Source organism: Mus pahari, chromosome 10 (assembly GCF_900095145.1).
Source record: "Mus pahari chromosome 10, PAHARI_EIJ_v1.1, whole genome shotgun sequence".
NCBI lineage: Eukaryota > Metazoa > Chordata > Mammalia > Rodentia > Muridae > Mus > Mus pahari.
Window position 1 is genome coordinate 51,119,106 of NC_034599.1, and position 22,613 is coordinate 51,141,718.

Here is a 22,613-nt window from a genome sequence, read left to right on the forward strand (position 1 = left end):
ATTGAATGTAATCCTCATCAAAATCTCAGTTGGAGTTTTTGAAGAATTGATGTGGGAACCCTAAAATTCATGTGGAAACATAAGCGGCTTAAGAGTGGCCAAAAATAGTTTAGCTCATTACAAAATTATAGTAATCAAGATGGTGTGGTACCTTGTAGGTGAATGTAATCGGCTTGCGAGGTCAGGAAGAAACCTTTACATTAAGGGGTAAACTATATTGACAAAGGTTGTCCAAACAACTCAGTGGAGACAGAACTGATGGGGCTGTGAAAGCGAATACATATATGCTGAAAACAAGAGACAAGAACAAAACCTAAGTTGGAGCCCTATCTCACACTATACACAAAGATAAACTAAAATGCACAAAAGATGTCAATATAAGAGATAAAACTATAAAACTCTACATTATTCAGTGCTGGGGATCAAACCCAGGGCCTCAAGCATGCTCTACCACTGAGCTATAGCCTCACTCCAGAAATGGACTACACAGAGAAAGCCTGTCTCGAAAAACCGATAGATAGATAGATAGATAGATAGATAGATAGATAGATAGATAGATAGATAGATAGATGGTCGTGTCCTTGAGTTGGGCAATGGTTAGTTCTAACCCCCAGTGTAAAATGACTAAACCAACCAGTGTGCTACAAGTGAAAGTAAAAATAAAACCTTGTATCCTTCAAAGGACATCTTTAAGAAAGCAAAAAGAAAATTTCAGACATGGTCATACATTCCTGTAAATCTGGTACTCTGGAGGCTGAGAATAGCTTTGTTACATAGCAAGACCTTGGATAAACACCAGAAGGGAGAAAGAAGAGGGAGGGAGGAAGGAAGGGCAGACAGAGAGATGAAAAGGAAAACAAGAGAGGGAAGAAAAAAAATACACATTGCATATTTGGTAAGAAGCCTGCAATTAGACTATATAAAGAACTCTTTAAAAAAAAAAAAGAGCAAGAAATTCACAGACATTTCTCCAAAGATAATATATGTATGACCAATACATATATGAAAGGTGTTCAACATCACTACTCGTCAAACAATGACATAAGCCGGGCAGTGGTGGTGCACACCTTTAATCCCAGCACTTGGGAGGCAGAGGCAGGTGGATTTCTGAGTTCGAGGCCAGCCTGGTCTATAGAGTGAGTTCCAGGACAGCCAGGGCTACACAGAGAAACCCTGTGTCTGGAAAACGAAAACAAAAAACAAAACAAAACAAAACAAAACAAAAACAATGACATAAAACCACAATACTTCATATTTATTAGGATCATTATAATAAGAATAAAACAACATTAATAATATCCGTAGGCAACTGGTGAGGATGTGGAGAAATCTGGATGATCATACATTACAAGTAGGAATCTAAGACAGAAGAGCTACCTTGGAAAGCAGCCTGAGAGTTCTTCAAAGAGTAAAACAGTCAGCACATGAGTCAGCATGTCTCCTACAGAGATATCCAATGGAAGGAAAACATGTGTCTATACAGAAACCAGAACACATGCTTACACTGTATTATTCATAACAGCTCCAAAGTGGAAACAGCACAAATGTTTATCACCTAATGAATGATACACAAGATGAATCTAGTTTCCCACTTGTCTCATCTCTGGTTACTTGTTCTCCGCTGTAGTACGAATCCAGGGTCTCATACATGCTAGGATACCCAGAGTTATAACTGCTGAGATATACCCCTGGCCTTCCTTGCTCACGTTCAAACACTGCCTCTTGGGAGTGTTTAAGTCTATTTACCCCAAACTGATGCTCCTCCCTTTGGAACGCAGATATGCCTTGTGCATGTTTTTCTGTAAGCACATATCTAATACGGCTCTTGGGTCATTGGCTGAATTTCACACTGGGTTGCTCACTGATGGCAGGAGCTGTGTCCTATTTTTATACTCGAGACTAAGCAAGAATCTGGCTGGGAATTAGTGACTAGGTATGTAGAAAGACAGATGTAGATAGAAAACATGACCCAGTTTTTATCCAGGTCCTAGAAAAGGTCTTATGGGCTTCCATTTTCTAACCATTTCTCCAAATAAGGAACACCAGAATTACTTGTGGCTGTGAGTAGCATTGTGAGTTCCAGAAGTGCCTTTAGTTTTCTTCCTAAAAGTTATCTGAGAACCAGGGAAGTAAGGCACAGCCTGCCTTGTAGTTCTTAAGTGCTTCCCAGGCAGGTGGAAGAGGGCTGAGGGCGCAGCCTGCCACTACTTTCAGAATAAAGTTCAGACTTTGTACAAGCTGCTCAAGGTTCTTTGTCTTATCTACCACTACTCCTTAGTGACTCTTCAACATGAATTACTCCCATCATTGTACCTTAGAACTAGAGTCACAGGTGTCTGTAAACTGCCATGTGTGCTGGGAACCAAACCTGGGTTCTCTGAGAGAGAAACAAATGCTCTTAACTGCTGAGTTTCCCCCCTCCCCCCTCTCTTTTACTTCTAATTAGTGTGTGTACATGGGTGTAGTGCCTGCAGAGCTCAGGGACATCAAATGCCCCTCGGAGCAGGAATTCCAGGTGGCTGTGAGTCACTTGATGTGGGGGCTGGGAACTGAACTCCGGTCCAATGCACTCACTTCTGTATTTTTGTCGTGGTAAGAGTGTATTCCGTCTTTGGCCCAGCCCAACCCTTCTCTGATACCCTCTGCTCTTCACTTCAAAATGGAAGCCACCACTTCTTTCTGTGTTCTCTTAGCTCTCTTTCTTTTTTATAGTGTGCCCAGTTTTGTTTTGTTTTTTTTTAAATACATCCTTCCAGAATCTCGTGTGGTACCAGACAAGCAGCATGTGTACAGTGAATGTCTGCTGAGCCGAAGGGCAGAAAACCAATAGAACTGGTCATTATTCCAAATGGAAAGAGACAGCTCAAGTAGCAGGCTATAAAAATAACTACGTGGCCCCTCTCCTCCAATAGCAGTTGGGCTCTCCTGGGAGCCATGGACATCTCACAAGAGAATCAGAAACTTGTTCTAAATGAAACCAGGAGCACACCACAGTCCCCGAAAGTAGGCCAAGCTATCTTCTAAATCGCAAAGTGCTTTGTGGTTTTGTGCTTCATTTTCTCCAGAAAAGAGAGAGGGGGATGGCATCACAAATTCTGATCATTTGTCCTAAAAGTCTGGTATCTTAGCTGCTTTTATTTTAAACTTTTAACCCAGCACATTCCTCTGAAGTCTCTGGGATCCAGACACCAAAGCTCAGTTTTCAGCAGCAGAGAGAACATCACATACTCCACATTTTTGTGGCATACCAGCTTTCCAAATGGAAAGGAAAGGAGGGGCAAAGAGATTGATTCTAAATCTTGCCCTGCTATAAGCTAAAACAGCCCCCTGGCAATGTTTGGCCTGAACCAACTTCAAGCCTTACTGTCTTCTTCTCCAGCTCTGCACTCTAGCTGTAATCTCTCCCCACTTAAACATGCCTTCAGATCAGCAGACGAAGACAGCCCTGTATCACATCACCTTCTCCAAGCAAATGATGAAAACTCAACAGGGAGGGGAAAATGTAATGAGACTAATTCCAAGGGTGTTTAAAACTCACTGGGAATGAAAATGACTGACAGACAGCTCTTACAACTTACAAGGTTGGTATGAATACACAAGAAATAAGGTATTTCTAAAATAAATATTTTAAAAGATGATTACATACTGAAAAACTTAAAATAGTAATTACATCATTATAGTGATGGAAATACTAAAGGCACATTAAGAACATCCATAATAAGTGTTTGCTTGAGATCTGGTAGCATTAAAGTCTTAGGCCCCTAAACAATGACACATTTAAACAGGAGCTGTCCTTTGATCACAGGTCACACCTTAGTGATAAGATAGGGAGGCATGGCTTCCTGATCAAGCTCACTGCCTCCATACAGAGCTCTCAGAATAAGCTTTAGTCCTGAGTATGCCTCTTCTAAAAAGTCTTCAGTGCTGTTTTCTATTAGTAAAAGATGCAGTGTTTTGCCCTAGATTCCTCTAGAAAGACGCTTTCACCAACCTTTCAGAACAGAGAAATTATCACAGGGACTCGAAGGACAGTAGCCTCATGTCTTTCTCTCCAAAAGATCAGGTTATGCTAGCGTTTCCGGCTCCTTACCTGGAACTGCAGCCATTTGGTATTGAACAACTGTTTTGCTAAATTGAGGTATTAAAGCTCCAATTAAGAAAACATATCTTCCTATTTAAAGTACAGTTTCAATTTTCATAACTAATCTACATCCCTATCTCAAAGTAAGTAACACACACACACGAGTGGGAAGAAAAAGGAATTCAGAGACATCCATGTCCAAACACGGAAACACGCACTGCACTTTATACAGATGTCAGACACCACCACTGTTAACCGGCTTTGTCACACGAATAGGGTCTCTCATTGGCTGGGCCAGCACTCTGTTCCCAGCAGCAGGCTTCAGAAGCTTAGGAGGAAAGGACCCTCCTCGGCCAGGCGTTCTGTTCTTACTGGGGGGGGGGGGAGGGGGGGAGGGGGGAACCCAGCACAGTGAAATAGAAGCAACAACTGGCAAGCCATGGGGTAAAACTTCCTGTCAAATAATAAAGCTGGCTGGCTTCCAGAGACCTCAAATAGAGCACTTTTAAAGAATGCCAGTGGTGTAGCAGCTGACAGGTCCAATGTTTGCAGTCCTGTTACAGAAACCCTCCGCGAAGCCACAGATCAGTTATTTAGGGGTAAGTTATCTATGCAATTTGAATACTCTACCCTAGTAACTAATTCTCAGATAGAAAACCTATTTTAAAATATGAATGTAACTAACTTAGGAGCAAAAATTCATTTCTTTTAATAGAAATAATTACAATTATAGGAGGTATAACAAATGTTCAAACAAATGTTCAAAACTGTCAACTTCAGCTTTTTTTAAAAAGTTCCAGATAATCCTAACTGCAATTCTTCTTAAAATATTTTATTGTATTTATTATTTGTTTATTTTGTGTGTATGTGTTTATGTATGCATGTCTTGCACACCCATATGCACAGGTTTGAGGCTCAGGAGACAACTTTGGAGAGTTGGTTCTCTTCATCTACCATGTGGGGTCCAGGGATCTGACTCAGATTTGTCTGGCCTGGTGGCACGTGCCTTTCTCTGCCGAGCCATCTTGACAGTCCTTAACTGCAATGCTTTCATCTTCGGTTCGCATAATTAACACTGCAGTGTATGCAATGCTTTCTGCCCAGTAATTACTGTGCACATAGATGTGAGGTGCTGCTCAGAATGACTTCTTTGGAGCGGGCACTTCAAATGGTACTCCATACTCACACCAAGACCAGCAGTCCAGCGCTGCAGGCGTCTGTGTATGGAGGCCCACCTCACTTCTGACAAACAATGTGCCACAGGCTTTGGTGCTTGGCTTTGGTATTTGAAGGGGGAAGCTTTAAGGATTTGCTCAAAGTAACTGAAGTGAAGTTTGTGGACAGACTCTTATGGAGACCCATAGAAGACTGAGGCAAAGTTCATATAGTTCCTTAATTAGGGAATTTATGCATCAAGTCCAATAGTAGAAAAAAACAAGCCAGATCAATAGATTACTAGAGCACGTAAACCATGAGCTGAACGTCTCTTATGTGAACTTCCCTGGGAACAGTCAGATTTCTTCATCTGGGAAATCTTCAAAAGTCAAACCCAGCAGTCATTTTTAGCTCATTTATTCAAACACATTCTTAGCACCTCCTGTGTGTTTTAGATAATGTGCTAGGCTGTAAGAATACAGAAAGACGAGGAAGCCAAAAATACGTAGAGTAAAGGGAGACTTGATTGAGCTTTTGAAAAAGTAATGTATAGAGTCCTTACTTACAAAGAGAATGAAGGAGGCCTAACATTATCAGCTGGCTTTCAACCGAGTAGAACTTACATTCTTCCGATTCCAGCTGGATAATGAAGTAGTCAGACACACCCACATAAAAGACAACCAGCGACCCTTCTTCAAGACATTTTAAGACAGACATAAGAAACAAAGGATGCCAATGGTTTAATAAAAAGGGATATTCTATTACTTCTTCAGGAAATTGCTTTGGGTGTAAACATGTCCCAAAATTCAGATTGAGTGAGATTAAGAAGGTCAAGGCCAGTTCACCCTTGGTCCACGTGATTGCTATCCAGAGTGAAGTCACCAGCCCTTGGGTGGCCTGCTCTAATGGCCTACTTTGTTTCTGTCAAATAGGATATCACACAAAACCTGGAGCGAGGCTGGTGGCCAGCAAGCCCAGAAAGCTTCCTGTCGCTGTAGTGCTGGGGTTATAGGCATGTGTGGCCTAACGTGGCTTCATATGTGGGCACCAGGGACTTAAACTAAGGTCTTAAATGTTTGCACAGCATTTGTACATATTCCCACTTCCCTGATCCCTAACCCCTATTTGTTTTTAAGACAGGGTCCCATGTTTCCCAAAAACAGTCTTGAACTCCTGACTTCCTGTCCGCCCCCTAAGTACCAGGATTACAGGTATGGGTTACCATGTCCAGTTCAATGATATCATTTTTAAAAAAAAAAGGTACTGGAGCTTTAAATCACAAAAAGATTACCCAATGGGGGAGTTTAAAACTGTATGGAGATGACTTGCTGAATGTTTCTTTTTTTTTTTTTTTTTTTAAAAAATAGAGTTCCAAATGCCACCTATGTACTTATTCTACCAGGGAAAATGGCAATAAACCCAAGCCCTCAGCTTCTAGAACTGATGGGATCAACCTTAACTATTACTCCTCCTAAGCAGAAAAATTAAGCACGTATCAAACCATACAAAGTCAAGCACAGAGCTACTGAAGCACTTAAAAGGCTTGAAGCTAATGATTTTTCTTGGTCTAACTTTGTTGTGGATTGTTCCCTTTTTGGTGGTTGATAAGTGCATCAAAATGTATTTGATAGTTAAAGTATAAAACCCACCATGAAGCTGGACAGCTTCAGAATGGCTGCAAGTTCAATGAGACGATTCGACTTTGGGTAGATCTGGTGAGTTTTGGGGTATTATATTTTTTACTTGCAAGTTTTTTTGTTTGTTTTTTAAAATAAGAATAACAACAACAACGAAGTCCCAATGGAAGCCTGGATTACAGGATCATATACTTACGAGAAGGAAAGCAGTCCACACTTTGTCCTTTCCTCTGGTGCTGGGCACTGAACTCAGGGTCTTGGGACTGCTAGGCAAGAGTTCTACCACGGAGCTAAACTCAATGGAAATCGGTCAGTCTTTCTCACAGGACAATTGTAGTTTTGGACTCTTAAGTAACTATAGTTTTTGAAGTCTTTAATTCTCTNTCTGAAAGTTGATGATTGAAATTCATAACCCATCATCAGGGCTTTGCAAGAATGTTATGACTGAGAGCATTAGAGCCATGAGTGTCTAAGCTCTGGGTTCTAATCACGGCTCAACCTCCTCCAACAATGAGACAAAATAGATAAACTTACAGGTAAGCTTGTAAAATTAAAAAAAATTTTTTTTGATATCTATGTATCTATGTATCTATCTAGGTATTTACTTTTGAGGTAGGGTCTCACGTAGCTCAGCCTGGCCTGATAGTCACAACTCTGTAGCTGAGGATGACAGGGAATTCCTGAGCTGTCTACCTCCACTTGCAAAGTGCCAGGATCAAGGCAGGTGCAACTGTGCCCCACTTTCTCTTTCTCCTCCTCCTCCTCTCTTTCTCCTCCTCCTCCTCCTCCTCCTCCTCCTCCTCCTCCTCCTCCTCCTCCTCTCCTCCTCCTCTCCTCCTCCTCTTCTTCCTCCTCCTCTCCTCCTCTCCTCCTCCTCCTCCTTCTTTTGGCGGGGAGGAAACAGTCTTTTTATGAAGCTGATGTTAACTTCAGGATCACGGTTCTCCTGGCTTAGGCTCCCATGGTCTGGGAATCCAGGTGTAAGATGTCACACCCAATTGCGAATAGAAATTTTAGGAAGCAATGCTATATGGTATTCCCAACAATTGTGATAAGTGTTACTGAGGCTGTTATGAAAGAAATTTTAGCATAGCAAAGATATTTACTCATATAATTCCTGATATGGTATTTTAGGGCATGAAGTAAGTAAAAACTTCATCTTACAATGTACTTCTAAAAATATAAAGGAATGAGAAAAGTCCAATAAACCATTCAACTATGAAGTTTACTGGAACTGAAGTTAGAAATCTTTTCTTGTAGAATATAATTTCACGTACTTGAGGGTTATTCTGACTGAGTCTCTCAGACATTAGAGTATTTCTCCTATGGCTTCAATCTTTTGGACTTATAAGTTAAGAAAGCTATTATTTTCAAATTTCAAGCATACTAGCTGATTCTGATATCACTTTTCCTTAAAATAACACGAAGGAGGAAAAAGACAAAGCAGGGAGATGAGAAACATCCCCTTCAGAGACATACTCCAGCGATTTCTACACAGGGATCAGTGGTTCCTAAACAGGGGTCAGTGGCTCATGAAACTCTTGCGGGCACACGATCCTCAGGCAGCCCTTGTTGCTCACATCTTCCCCACAGGAGATAAGCACCAATCCCCCTTCTGCTATTCCAGGTTTTCCTTTTCAGAAGGAAAGAAACTGTGATACTCAAGGGAGGGAGATCACTCAGAAGTCATTGGGAATCGCAGAAAATCAGTAAAGAAAGTAGAGACCTGAGGAAGCTCTGCAGACACTTCTGAAACAATCTTGTTTAGTCTCTTTGCAGGTTCTCATTTTCACAGGTCTGTGACACAGGCTGTCAGCCCCTGCCCAAACACCTCCAATGATAGGACTCATACTACGAGACTGCTGATACAGATCAGAAATCCCATCCTCCACATTATTCAATCCTGTGTATATTTTGCCCTGAAATACTCCTTCAGTTTGTCCACTGTTCTCCCTACCTTGACCGAGGCCCCCCTCATCCTGTCATGTAGTCCTGCAGTACCTGCTACCAAACACCATAGCCTGTGTGTACCCATTCTAACTCATGTCATTCTGCCTTCTCAAAGCCCTTTTATGGGTCACTATCACAAATAACAAAAGGTCTAAGATTTTAACCTGAAATACATCTTATCTAATGCTCCACATTGCAGCAACCTCAATGACTGCGGCACCAAGCTATTCTCTATCTCCATGGTCTTGTTCACTTGTTGCCTCTGTCTGGAACATTCTTTCTTCTCTTTGACAGTGAGTTAAATCAGCTCAGGAATGATTTCTGGGAAGGCTTCTTTTGATATCCTTCTTCGTATAACATGGAAATATTCCACATCTGTTTCCGCAATTGTACTTATCACATTATACTGAATTCAAGTTCCCTTCTTTTCTTCAGGTTGAATCCTTCAAGGCAAGGTCTACATCAGTACCTTTAGCACATGGCATAGGGCTCACAGGGCAGGCATTTAAAATAAGCCTAGTAAAAACCTGAATATTATGTTTTGAAGTGAATGTAGATTTATAACTCCAACTGTGTTAATGAACATAAAGACAAGGCTCAGGTACTTTGTACCGAACCTTGTATATAACCTTTGTACTTACCTAAGTTGCTGTAGGTTGCACTGCAGGGACTCACGTCGGTAGGATCCGAAGTGTCATCTTTTTCTTCTTCCCTTTCCAGGTCAGGTGGAGGCAGTGTTGGTGTGACTGAAGTGCCATCTTGCTTCACAGCAGGAGTTCTTGGATCCTGAGGAGAAAGTTCCCCTGCCACTTCACGGGTCACACGACTGAAACAAATGAGATAGTCCATCAAATTTATATTCAAAAGTTCTATTAACATTTAGATTTATAGAGCAGGGTGTGGTGGCAGAGGTCTTTAATCCCAGCACTTGGGAGGCAGATGCAGGTGTATGTCTCTGTGAGTTCCAGGCCAGCCTGGATTATATAGCAAGTTCCAGGATAGTCAGAGCTAACTAGAAAGGATCTGAGACCTTCATTCATGATTATTAAACCTACGTTTTTTTGTTTTTTTTAAAAAAGGGAAAATAGGTAACAATAAAAGCTAGTGAATGCTTAACTGATTAAAGAGGAAAATACTCAAGAATTTTATAAATCAGTTGGTGTATTTACTGTACTTACTATATTCTATACTAGTACTCTACTACTATAGTAAGTACCACACTTTGCTTTACCTACCACATAGTATTTGCTACATGTTAAAATATTTACTGAGGTATTTAGAAAGAACTAGGAGTAAAATTGTGATTATACTATGTGATTAAAGGATAAGTTAATGCCAGGTAGACAGAAGGGTCAGTTCTCATCTACATGATACAGGAGGAAGGGAAATGGATAAGAGAGCTTAACTCTTTAGCTGATTGTCCTTGAAGAAAAGAAGTCTGGAGCATCCTGCTGGTCACGAGGCAGTCAAAGGCCAAGCTTTCTCTTTTCTGCCACTGCCAGGTCACTTACTTTTAGTTTTCTCTTCCCAGTCTCCCCACGTCTGATAAAAACAGTGTCAACTCTATGGACATTAAGTACAAGATGATCAAATGGTCACTAAATGCTGGAGAATAAAACAGCCAAGTCAGTCTGGCGTGGTGGTGCATGCCTTTAATCCCAGCACTTGGGAGGCAGAGGCAGGCGGATTTCTGGGTTCGAGGCCAGCCTGGTCTACAGAGTGAGTTCCAGGACAGCCAGGGCTACACAGAAAAGCCCTGTCTTGAAAGACCAAAAAAACAAAAAAACAAAAAAACAAAAAACAAAAAAACAAACAAATGGCCAAGTCGGCCAATCGCAAGTCGCTGGCCAATGAAATATATTCAAAAATCACGTGTCTTTAAAGGTTCCAGGGTCTGAGAAGTGTTCTGAGACCATCAAATCCCACCATGTTCTTTCTGATTTCTTTATGGGCTAAGAGAAACAAGAATAAGAAACTTTTTTGGGGGTGGGGTGGGGCTGCATGTGTGGATATCTATCTACAGGACAGAGGATGACACCAACAGTCCTCAATGACTTCTCTTGCTTTTTTGAAGCAGGGTTTCTCCCTGAACCTAGAGCTCACAGATGGGCTAGACTGGGTGTCCTTCTAGGAAACCAGTATATCTGACTGTGGAGGTAGAATGCTGAAGCTTAAACACTGTTTTCTCTCAAAGAAGAAAGGATATTTTAGTTACACAAAATGTGCTGCCTTGAAATTAGAAGTACTTTACATTAACTTTCACCCAGCAAAGAGAAATTACTTTCTCCTTCAGTATGTGCATAACTACTCAGCAATGTGCCCCAGGAGTGGCTCGGAAGTGTCACTTCAGTTTGGCTGTATGGAGGTGAGGGGACCAACCAAGCTCCCCTAAGGAGAATCCAGCTTTGTGTGGCAGGCCTCGTTTTTTATTTTATTTTATTTTATTTTTGCTTTGATGACTACAGTAGCCCACTGAGAAGAGGCAGCATGTTTACACAGACTGCCCTGCTGACTCCTGGAGGAGAAATTCCCTCCCACTTCTCCAGTTCCCAAGAGCCAGGGCCCATAATGGAATTTCTAGTTCACTTGACACTGCTGGTTCAGAGAAAGATCTCAGGCTCTGTTGGCTTGGAAACAGTATTTCTGAAGTTGTGCAGCCAGCAGATTTCAAGACTTATATTTCTGTCCAGATACATGTATAAATTTTAAAATTAAAGACTGGTGAGAAGGTACTCCTTCATATTACCCCCTTAACCCTGCACTTGATGTATGTTTTAATGACTCCGATGTAAAATCTCTTACAGAAACTTGTGGGCTGGAGAGACTACTCAGTTGATTAAGTACTTACTGTGCAAGAAAAGGACATGCACCAGATGCCCAGAACCCATAAACATTTGCATATAGGTGGGACATCCCAGCAGAGGGAGGGCAGAGAAAAGCACTGGGACTTGCTGACCACCTCTGGGCTGTTACAGGTTCGTAATCTCAGCTATTCCAGAGGCTAAAACAAAAGGATTCCTTCCAATTCAAGGCCTGCCTGGGCTCCATTGTGACTACAAGGCTAGCCTGGGCAATGGAGCAAGGCTGTCTCAGAATAAAAGTAGTTTAAAATGGGCTGAGAAGAGCTTTTGAGAAAGTGCTTGTCTAGTAGACGCTAGGTCCTCGAGTCAATGCCAGCCAGGCTGTTAGGGACCCCTAATCTCTGAACTTGCTCTTGGTCCTTTTTCTTTATTTTAAAGTTAGCTTATTTATCTACTGCACACGAGTGTGTGTGTACTTGCTTGTGCAGGTATCTCTGGGGGACAGAGGTTGATGTCAGTTGTCCTGTTCTGCAATTCTCCACCATAGTTTTGTTTTCCTGAGACAGGGTCTCTCCTGAACCTGGAGCTCACTGTTTAGGCCAGATGTGCTCCAGTGCTGGGGTTACTGCTGTGTGCTCACCGTGCCTGCTTTTCTACCTTGCTGCTGGGGATAAGCAACTGTGAAGACAACTGCAAGAGAAGCTGTTGTTAACCTCTGGAATCCATGGGTCTGTTCCACATACATAATACAGAACTTTGCTCTAAGGGTGTGGACGAACACAACATGGATGCTGAAAAGCAAGAGATATCAAAGACTCACCCGCTGTACTCGCTCACACAATTCCCCATGGAGGGACATTTTCACAGGGTCTCTTCAAACCTGTCAGCCATGTTCTGAAGTTGACCGAGCAGAGGCCACTGAGCTCCGAAGAGTTCCAAGCTGTATACAAGCTATGCCAAGAAACTGGAATCCTGTCCCTCAGTCACACCCACTGCACCTTGACCTTTGCTATAGGGGCTTGGTCTTGGAAAGCTGCCAAATTACCTCTGGGGAGCCTAAGCATGAAAGCTAGATTTATTAACCCTTTGAGGAGCAGGGCAGCACAGACTCCGTAACAGGTTAGAATGCACTGGTACACAAGGTTACCAGTTAAAATAACTGTCAACTATAGAAATCTATGCAACAGCTTTATGAATTTGCAAATGTATGCTGAAATGTTTAATCTGCATTTACAGCGACAGACTTAAAAGGAGTAAGAACTTTAAAGATGCATCAATGATATGTCATGTCTTAATGCTTGACAGAAGAACAGCTCTTTGTATTATTAACGTAGTAAAAGAGAGGAAAAAGAGAGGTTCTAAGAGTTGAAATGTAGGTGGTACTACAGAGACCAAAAACTGAAGAACTGAGGCAGCATGAGCAAGAGCAACTCATTCCTGAAGTATAAGCATTAGAAAGAGACAGAACAGCCGGGAGAAGACAGGAAAACCTGCCTCTTAGTGTCGGAGTGGGCACAGTAATTGCATAAAGGAGTTTGAACCATTTCTTAAGAAAACAAATGATCAAAATAATCAGAAAATCTTCTCAAATTCTAAAGTGATCCTTTATACAGGCTTTATCTGCTGACAGGACATCTCACCACTGATTCACTGGGAGATGTGTAATGTGATGGAACACTTGTGTGGAAATTAGACGCTGGCGGTTTGTTTTCTTAGCACTTTGATCTTCTGAACTAATGACACTATGAGAAAGGAGATAAAAGATGATGAAAACTCGCCGTCTCATTCAAGAGATGAGTAGGGAAAGTCCTACAATGAAAATCATGAAGAATATGATTTGAAAGTCTTATTAGAGGCTAACATGTGTTGAAATCATAAAATAATGACCAACTACGTATTTTTTCAAGGTGAGTAAATTTCATATCCATTTTTATAAAACAAGACTATGTTTAAGTAATGAATGGCCTGTGAGCTTTTTATAGTTCTGCTATTTAAATTCCGTTCAAAGAGTCTCTAGTCTTGTAACAGAAGGTGGAGAGTTTGTAATAACTATGCTAATGATATCTAAGTCCTTAATCTTCAGGTTCTGTCGAACTGGCTTAGCCTCGCTGTGGTCCATCAGTACTCACTGTATTTTCATAATGGAAGGTGATGTGCATCTAACTGCAAAGTCAGCTCTTAGGACCCTTGGGTCCTATATGCTCAGATAGAAAACATCCAGGAAAAAAGTGGACCAATATTGAACATATGCACTTTAGTTCTTCCCACTATCCCCTAAACAGAAAAATACTGGTCACACAGCATGGACTAGGCTATGATAAGTGATCAAGAAAGAAGTTAAAGTCTATAAAGAGACATGCGTAGTGGGACACTTCAGTAAGCCAGCCCTCAGAAAGCTGAAGCAGGAGGACTTAAACTGAGAGATCAAGGCCAGATTAAGTTACATTGTGAGTGTAAGGTTTGCCTAGGCTAGATGACCAGATTCTCTCTTAAAAAAACAAAACAAAATGTCTACAAGAGGTTATATGTAGAGTAAACTCTATACCATTTCACAGAGAGACTCAGGCATCCAAAGATTTTGTTTTGGTATCCAAGGAAACCTTGAAACCAGACCCCAGCAGATCCTGAGGGGTGACTGTACCGACTTTTCATTAAAGAGTGTTTTAAATTGCAGTTTGCTGTTGACCTAACACTTAAGAAACTGTTGTATTTGCTACAGAGATACCCCTGAATTTGTAGAATGATTGTAAGGTGATCAAAAGCAACAGACACACTGCTATAGATCTGTCTGTTATCCAATAAATCCCTTGAAGGTTAAGTCTCATCAGTCTGCAATATTCATACATAATTCAAAGTTATGGAGACAATCTCCCATGTGAAGACTCGCTTGCTTTACCCAGGTGGTAGGATTAATCATTATAGCATCAAATGAAATAATCTTTTTTTTTTTCCTGGAAAATTTGTTCAAGACAGATTTTTGTAAGAATTCTGTTAAATGTCTGAATGCACCTTCTAACAGGCAAATCAAATTTCTCATCAGAACAGATTAAAGGCCTTTCTGTGTCTAAATATTTCCATAATTTTAGTTCCACTTTAAGTTTCAAATTCAACCATCTTTGTTCAGCTTCAGAAGGGGCAGTTAATGAAACCAGAATTCTATTGAGACCGCCTGTCTCTTGGGGCAAACAGCGTTCTTTATTTTACCTGTCAGATTTCTTCAGCTGCTACAGATGTCTCTATGTGACCAAAACCAATAATTAATGCAAATTCCTAAAATCTGAACATCAGAGGAATGTTTCATGGTTCTGTCTTTGGTCTCATGTTTACTTCTAGGGTTTCGAGGGACAGTGGCCTTTGCAGAAGTGGGATCAGCCATTGACCTTCAAGCAGAGTCATCAATGACCGACACCTTTAAAACCTGTTGGTAGGGAAGAGAGGGGGAGAACCCAACCAAAGTCAAACTCCATTTCTTCTTGTATCTCTACTTTTCAGACCCCTGCCATGGTGACATTTCAAAATGCTACCTTGGTCTCAAAGTCAGCAACTTGATTTGGCCACATTTCCCAATCACTGGCATTCTCAGGTGGGAAGGCATATCTATTGATCACTATCTAGTACGTCCAATTTCCCACTAAGCTTCCATAGCCTTTGAAACGTCAAGCTTTTTATCCTGAACTGAGATTAACCTTTAACTGAGATTGGATGAGGTCTTGCTACTGTCTAACAGAATGTGGTCAAACACAAGGAGTTCCTGTGTGTAAACCAAGTACACATAGGATACGTCAGACAGGTGCAAAGTCTTGAAATAGGTTCTTATTTCCTGACACTCTATGGGTCCATGTAAAAAATAAAAACAGATGTGGCAGCCTTGAAGTGTTTTCAAGGCCACCGATTGCATGCTGGCAAAGCAAGGAAGAGCACAGGCCATCGGTAAATCACTGTCACCTGCATAAAACTAAGAAAAGCTATAGTTTTAAAAAGTTATAATTTTAAAATTCAAAGTCAGAATGGCATCTGTGCAAATGAACAGCAGATAAATTCATTTTTTGGAAAAGATAACTAAAATAAGGTTGCCGTTCTCAATGGCTATCGAAATTACTCAGCCTTGGTTTGCTTTTGAAGACTCTGGTGAAAGGGAGATGCATTTCCTGAAAAGGCAGGCTCTTACAAGCAAATGCCCAGCTTTCACCAAGGACACTAGCCCAGGAGTGATGTAGGGGCCTGCACCATCTCCACAGGCCAAAAAGCACTGAGACCAGCTCTCCCCTCACTCTTCCTTCCTTTGCTCCATGAGAGAGCAGGGAAGAGTCTGTACAAATACCAAATGCAATAGGAATGAGTACCGACGGAGACAAAGAGCTCTCGGGACAGTCTACTCAGTGCCTCATAAGCTTTGCACGTCCCATGTGATGCACCAAGGTGTCAGGACATAGAAGGAAGTCTTCCCATTTCACAGATGAGAAAACTGAGGCTTAAATAAGCAAATGACCTGCCTGAGGCCACCTGAGTACAGAGGTGGCAGTGTGAGAATGTGAAGTGATGCTGTCCATCCCTGATGCCCACATTCTTTCTGCCATTCCGGAAGCATGAGGCAAGGGAGAAGCACACTGTAGAGACCCAGTAAATGCCTGATTGTAAGGGTGCTTTAATAGAAAACTTGCTTTAATTGAAATAGAAGGAGGTGAGGTGTAGTTTGTGAAACAAAAAGGAAGGCCATGGGGTGGGGTAAGGATGTCAAGAGAGGACAAAGAGGGTAATAGAAGACATGTGACATGAGGGGAAGAGGGGACCAGCTGGAGAGCATGGGGTACGGAGAGTTGGAGATGAAGACCAATAAGAGCAAACTGTATGAAAAATGTCATAATGAAATCCATTACTCTGTATGTTAATTTAAAAAACTAATAAAAATAATAGATAAATTAAAAAAAGAAATATGAAGTAATAATGAATACAGATGTGTTCTATTTTGAAAAATCCTAAACAAGCTAAAAGAGTAATTATTTACATTGCAAAAGTATTTCTTCAAATAGGAGCTTCTCTTGCAGAGAATGTTCATAGATAATTGTCCTTCTACTAGCAATCTGCATTTGCTGGGTACTAGGCACACTGCTTAAATACACATCTAACAATGGCACCCGAGGCAGGGTTACTCTCATAACAGCAACAACTGTAATGACAGGAGCCAAAGCATAGACAGTATTTATCACATGCCTCTTCTAAATCATGTTTCTCAGAAGTGGCATTACTAACATTTTTGAGCAAGATAATTCTGTTGTGGAGAGCTACCCACACACTAGGAACATTCCAGTATTTTCTGCCTTCTTGACTGTGATAACCAAAAAAATGTCTCCAGATTTTGTCAACTGACCTAAGGGAGTACCTCGGTGCGCCTCCTGTGCCCTTTATATAAACTCGCTCATGCTATACAACAACCTGCAGGGTAGGTTATCCTCTGATCACGGGGCCCACCAACGGCTCATGTTCATTATGCCTGAGAAACAGAAAGCTACAACCCTTGAGACGACTATGGAGAAGGAGGTGAGAAACTGAGGACAGACCAAGCTAGCAGGCCTTACACAGAGACTTCATTACTATGGCTAAACGATGGGCTTTAGCCTTTAGGAGTACTAGGCTATTTTAAAGAGAAAATGGGCAAGAGACTGGGCAAGAAGAATTAGCGAAATACTTCAGTAAATGAGGTGAAAGACTCTCTAAGGCAAACCAGGTAGATGTGAATGAGAGCACAGATGTGGTGTGTATTTTGGAAGTTTAGTCAGCAGGAGGAAGAGCCAAGAGAAGAACCAAAGACGATTCCGTCTTCTGGCATGAACAGATGGATGAGTGGCGGGCCATTTACAAGAAGGGAAGACTTGGGACAGAATGTACTTATAGGGAATAATCAAATTCTGTCTTGCACATGTTTCACTGGAAATACACTTTTCAAATACATGTAAGTCATGGGGAATATTTGACGGGTAAAGATATACATTTAAGAGTCATCAGAATGTATATGTAAAATTAGCGCCAATAAAGTTAAGCCAGTAAGACTTAAAGATCCTTGTTCAGTATATGGTTAAGATTTTGAGCAACACACTGAAATAAAAGTGAAGCAACTCCTGGAATTTGCTTCAGTCATGGGCTATGGGAAAAGATGAGGGGTGAAGGAGACATGATATGTAAATTGATTTTTTTGTGTTAAATTTTTTATTTGTATGGATGATTTGCCTGCAGGTCTGTCTACTGCAAGTATGCCTGGTGTCCTTGGGAGCCAAAAGAGGGGGCCAGATCCCCTGGGACTGGAGTTACAGGTGGTTGTGAGCTGCTATGATAGGTGTTGGGAATGGAACCTGAGTCCTCTGAAAGAGCTGACAGTTTTCTGAACCACTGAGCCATCTATCTAATACCCACATTGTTTTTTTCCTTCCTTCCTTCCTTCCTTCCTTCCTTCCTTCCTTCTCTCTCTCTCCCTCCCTCTCTCCTTCCCTCCCTCCCTCCCTCCTTTCCCTCCTTCCCTCCTTCCCTCCCTCCCTCCCTCCCTTCCTTCCTTCCTTTCGTCTCACTATATAGCCCAGGCTGGCTTAGGCTCATGATTCTATTATCCTCTTGACTCAGCCTTCCTGAGTGCTAGGAATATAAACTATACCATACCTAGAAAATGGACAATGTGGCTTTGTGGTTGTAGGGAACCACATCAGCTCAGGACCTCAAAGACCAAGTTCTCAGCACGGAGGGACAGAGGGCAGGGAAGAGACAGACAGGAGACGGAGGTTGAGGAAGAAGAGGAAGGGAACAAGGGGAAGGAGTCAGGGGTGTTTGTCCTGGAGTGGGACACAGGACTGCCTCTGGATAGAGAGGGGACAGATGTGGCCCGGAGGCAAATGGCAGCTTAGAAAGGTATAAGAGGGGCTAGAGAGATGGCTCAGTTGTTACAGGCTAGGCTCACAACCAAAAATATAAGGCACAAGGAAAAACCTTGTGTTAGGATGAGGTGTTTAATTTTAATTGGGCAGGTTAATTAGGTGAGCCAAAGGGGACTTTTGATTGTTGAACTTCAATACTTTGATAGCTGGACCTTGGTAGTCAGCTTGAGGAGGAGGAAGAGGAACAGACCTTGGTGGCTAGCTGTAGGAATGTAATCTAACACTTTTTAGCAAGGGAGAGGGAATGCGGGAGAAAGGCAAAGCCTATCAGAGCCATGCTTGTGAACTGGCTAGAGTCCCTTCCAGTGGTAAATATCTGTATCTGTCTGTCTGTCTGTCTATATATATTTACTTTTTATATAGTTAAAATTTCTGTATTCTAAAAAGGTCTTCCAAAAATAAAATGACCCCTTTAAAGATGGTTTTCATTAAAAAGCAATCCTGTACTTTCAATTCTAAATAAACAATATATATGAAGGCCTTAGATAGGAAAAAAGGCTGCGTATCTGGAGACCTGTGAACAGACTAAACAGGCAGGAGGATGGTACTCACAGAGGAAATCTCTTTCAGAAAGGTATATATGACTCCTCAAAACAGGCTGCAGGGATGCTCAGAGTTCTGGCTACTTAAGTGTAATGGGGAAATAGGTCAACTCTTACTGTTATATCCAACTAGGTGCTTCAGTGACATCTATTTTGTCTGTATAGCATCTCTGTAAGGTAGTTGTCCTTTTCCCTGTTGAATACAAAGAAAACCTTAGCTCAAAAGAAGTGAAATCAAGCCCGTGGTAAAGTGAGAAGCCAAATCTTTGTCAGCTCCAGAGCTTGCATTTCCTCCACCACATTATTCCCTATGTTATGAATGCTGAGGAAGAGTGGGCAGACAGCATTCTAAAAGGGGCAGAGCAGAGATTCCCACCTAGTCACAGTCCAGGCTACTCTATTTCCTCTTGGTCCCACCGGCTTGAGGGGAAAGATGTGTAAGGATATAGCGCTGAATCAAGATCCTGTTACTACCACTAGCACCACTGATGAGAAAGTTTTGTCTTTTAATGCAAAGCTGTTCTGGTATCCAGCTTACTAGCTGACAGGCAGATTGCCCTGTTTGCTTCTGTATTTAATCTGTGGAGACATGCTGCTTAGTTAGAGAATATACAGGGATTCAGTCTCATCTAGTTTACAGGTAGAGAGTGGGTATACATTAATAACCTTTGCGAGAACTCCAGCCATTTGCTGGCACCACATTAGAGTGCCAAATGGCATTTCATAAGTGGTAGTTGCAGTGAGGGGGTCTACCAAAGAACTTACTGTTCTCAGTTATATCAAAATCCATTTGCATAATTGTATAATGTTACAGGGGCCGTCATTTGAAATTATCCTTCAAATATAGATCCCACCACAGGATATTAATAAACCAACCAACGATTGACCTCTTGTAAGTGCCTCCGCCAATCTCGTCTAGCAAACGGTTTAAGGGTTAGGAAGCTGTCAAGGTCAGTGCTGTAGAGAGGTGTCTGACAGCTTGAGTTTTATCACAAGCAACCATAGCTGGTCTCCTTGAAAGAGGCTTGCCAGTTGTCCTTTCCACAGTCTGTAAAAGAAGGTGCTAAAGTTCCTAACCGAAGCTGTCCAGCACAACCCATTTTTCCCTTAGGATCTTTGGCATGCCCCTGAAATGTACAGGTGTACTTTCATTTCAGCACACAATGAAAACCAAAAGACAAGTCATCAAGGGTTAAGATTTAATACAAATTTACTACTTAATCTTAAGCAAAACTGATTTCCCCCCTTTTAAATTCCTAGTACAATTTGATGCCATGGCCTTGTTTGGGCTTCATGGCAATTACTTTTATCCAGATGTTTCCTCACTGTCAGTACAAAGGTCAACAGAGCGAAAAGAAAATATCAGCATCTGTGTTGGTTAGTTTTTTGTCTTGTGACAAAATAATCTGAGATGATTAACTTATAAGGAGAAAAGATTTATCATGGCTTACAATTTCAGTCCACAGTAACCTGGAGCATTGCCTTTTGGCCTGTGCCTAGGTAGTGTCATTGACGGTGTATGTAGAGAAAGCTGCTTATGAGAGAAATGTATAGGGAACGGATGAGCAGAGACAGGGGAAAGACAGGGGAGAGACAGGAAGGGATGAGGGGAGACAGGGAGACAGGGAGGATAAGCGGAGACAGGGGAAAGACAGGGAGAGGGATCCAGGATAAGAAACAGAGAAACTGAGACTGGAGTCCTAAGGTTCTTTTTAAAGCCATGTACCTCAGAGACTCCCTTCAAAGGGGCTCCATTTTTTTATTATTAATAACTTTTTTGTTTATATTTCAAATGTTATCCCCCTTTCCAGTTAACCCTCTACTAACCCCCCCATCCTCTCCCCCTCCCCTCTTCCTCCACCCATTCATCCACTCCCGTCTCACCCCTCTAGGATCCTCCTACGCTGGGACATCAAGCGTCCCTCCCTCCTATCGATGTCAGATAAGTCCCTGGGAGTTCTGGGCAGTCCAATTAGTTGATATTGTTCTTATGAGGTTTCAATCCCCTTTAGCTCCTTCAGTCCTTCCCCTAGCTCTTCCATTGAAGTCTTCGGGCTCAGTTCTATGGTTGGCTATGAGTATCTGCACCTGTATTGGTCAGGTGCTGATAGAACCTCTCAGAGAACAGCTAGCGACACCAGGCTCCTGTCAGCAAGCGCTAGGGGTTGGTGACTACAGATGGAATGGATCCCTAGGTGGGGTGGTCCCTGGATGGCCTTTCCTTCAGTGTCTGTTCCATTTTTTTGTAAAGGGGCTCCACTTGACAGTTTCATCCGCTCCTAGGAGACCCATGGACTGCTCACTTAGAGTTAACACTGGGCCTTTTGGATAGATTCAAGACAGTCTCTGGTTGGTCTTACATGGATAGCACATGAAGAACCAATGAACTACTCTGCTTTCTTATATTTGGCTATAATTTATGGAGTGCAATGTGATATATATATATATATATATATATATATATATATATATACACCAATACATGTATAAAACACAGATTAGGCGATATTAATTAATATAGCTATCATTTGATACAACTTTTTGTGATAAGGCTTAAAATATGTTCTTTGAGAACATCTGAAATACCATCTGTATTAAGTATTGTCATCATGCAGAAGAATGGGCCACCAAAACTCATCCTAATGCGAAGCCTGTACTCCTAACAGACACTTCCCTTCCCCACTGCCCAGTTTATGATAACATCTCCCCTTTCCCACTGCACTAACTTCTGGCGAGCATCTCTTCTTTTTGAGTTCCATTTGTTAGCATTTCCTACTCACTACCCTTTCTAGCTACACATCCTGCTTCCATTTGTTTTCCTCTTCCTTTTGCCTTCAATGTTGTTAAGCCCTGAAGCCCTGAGGGTCAGCAGAAAGTATGGAAACAGGCAACCTCAGGAAATAGGAGGTTGGGGGGAATGCACCAGAATGCACCAGAGATCTGGGAGGTGAGACTCCCAGGACTCAAAGGGCAGGACCTGGGATGAAATGCCCAACGATGGGGAGAGGGAACTTATAGAGTTCACCTCTAGCAGGAAGATAGGACATCAAATGAGAGATGGGGTTGCCACCCCACAGTCACATCTCTGACCCATAATTGTTCCTGTCTGGAAGAATTACAGGGATGGAAATGGAGAGGAGCCTGAGGAAAAGAAGATCCAGCAACAGGCCCAAATTGGAATCCAGCTCAAGGGGAGGTCCCAAGGCCTGACAATATTACTAAGGCAATAGAGCACTAACAAAAAAGGGACCTATCATGACTGCCCTCTGAAAGACCCAACAAACAGCTGAAAGAGTCAGATGCAGATATTTGCACCCAACCAATGGACAGAAGCAGCTGACCCCTGCTGTTGAATTAGGGAAGGCTGAAAGAAGCTGAGGAGAAGGGTGATCCTGTAGGAGGACCAGCAGTCTCAATTAATCTGGACCCCCAAGATCTCTCAAACACTGGACCACCAAACAGACAGCATACACCAGCTGATATGAGGCCCCCAACACACATACAGTAGAGGACTTCTGGGTCTGTGT

At 42.0% G+C, this 22,613-nt stretch overlaps 1 protein-coding gene across 8 annotated transcripts in view; it reads right to left on the minus strand.

Annotated features, from left to right (window-relative positions):
• Peak1 (pseudopodium enriched atypical kinase 1) overlaps positions 1 to 22,613 on the minus strand; it is a 217,288-nt gene that overhangs the window by 31,260 nt on the left and 163,415 nt on the right. For all 8 annotated transcript variants that reach the window (XM_021207022.2, XM_029543521.1, XM_029543520.1 and 5 more), the window contains one exon: positions 9,465 to 9,649. In XM_021207022.2, coding sequence (XP_021062681.1) covers positions 9,465 to 9,649 — 185 coding nt within the window. The remainder of the gene's footprint in view (positions 1 to 9,464; positions 9,650 to 22,613) is intronic.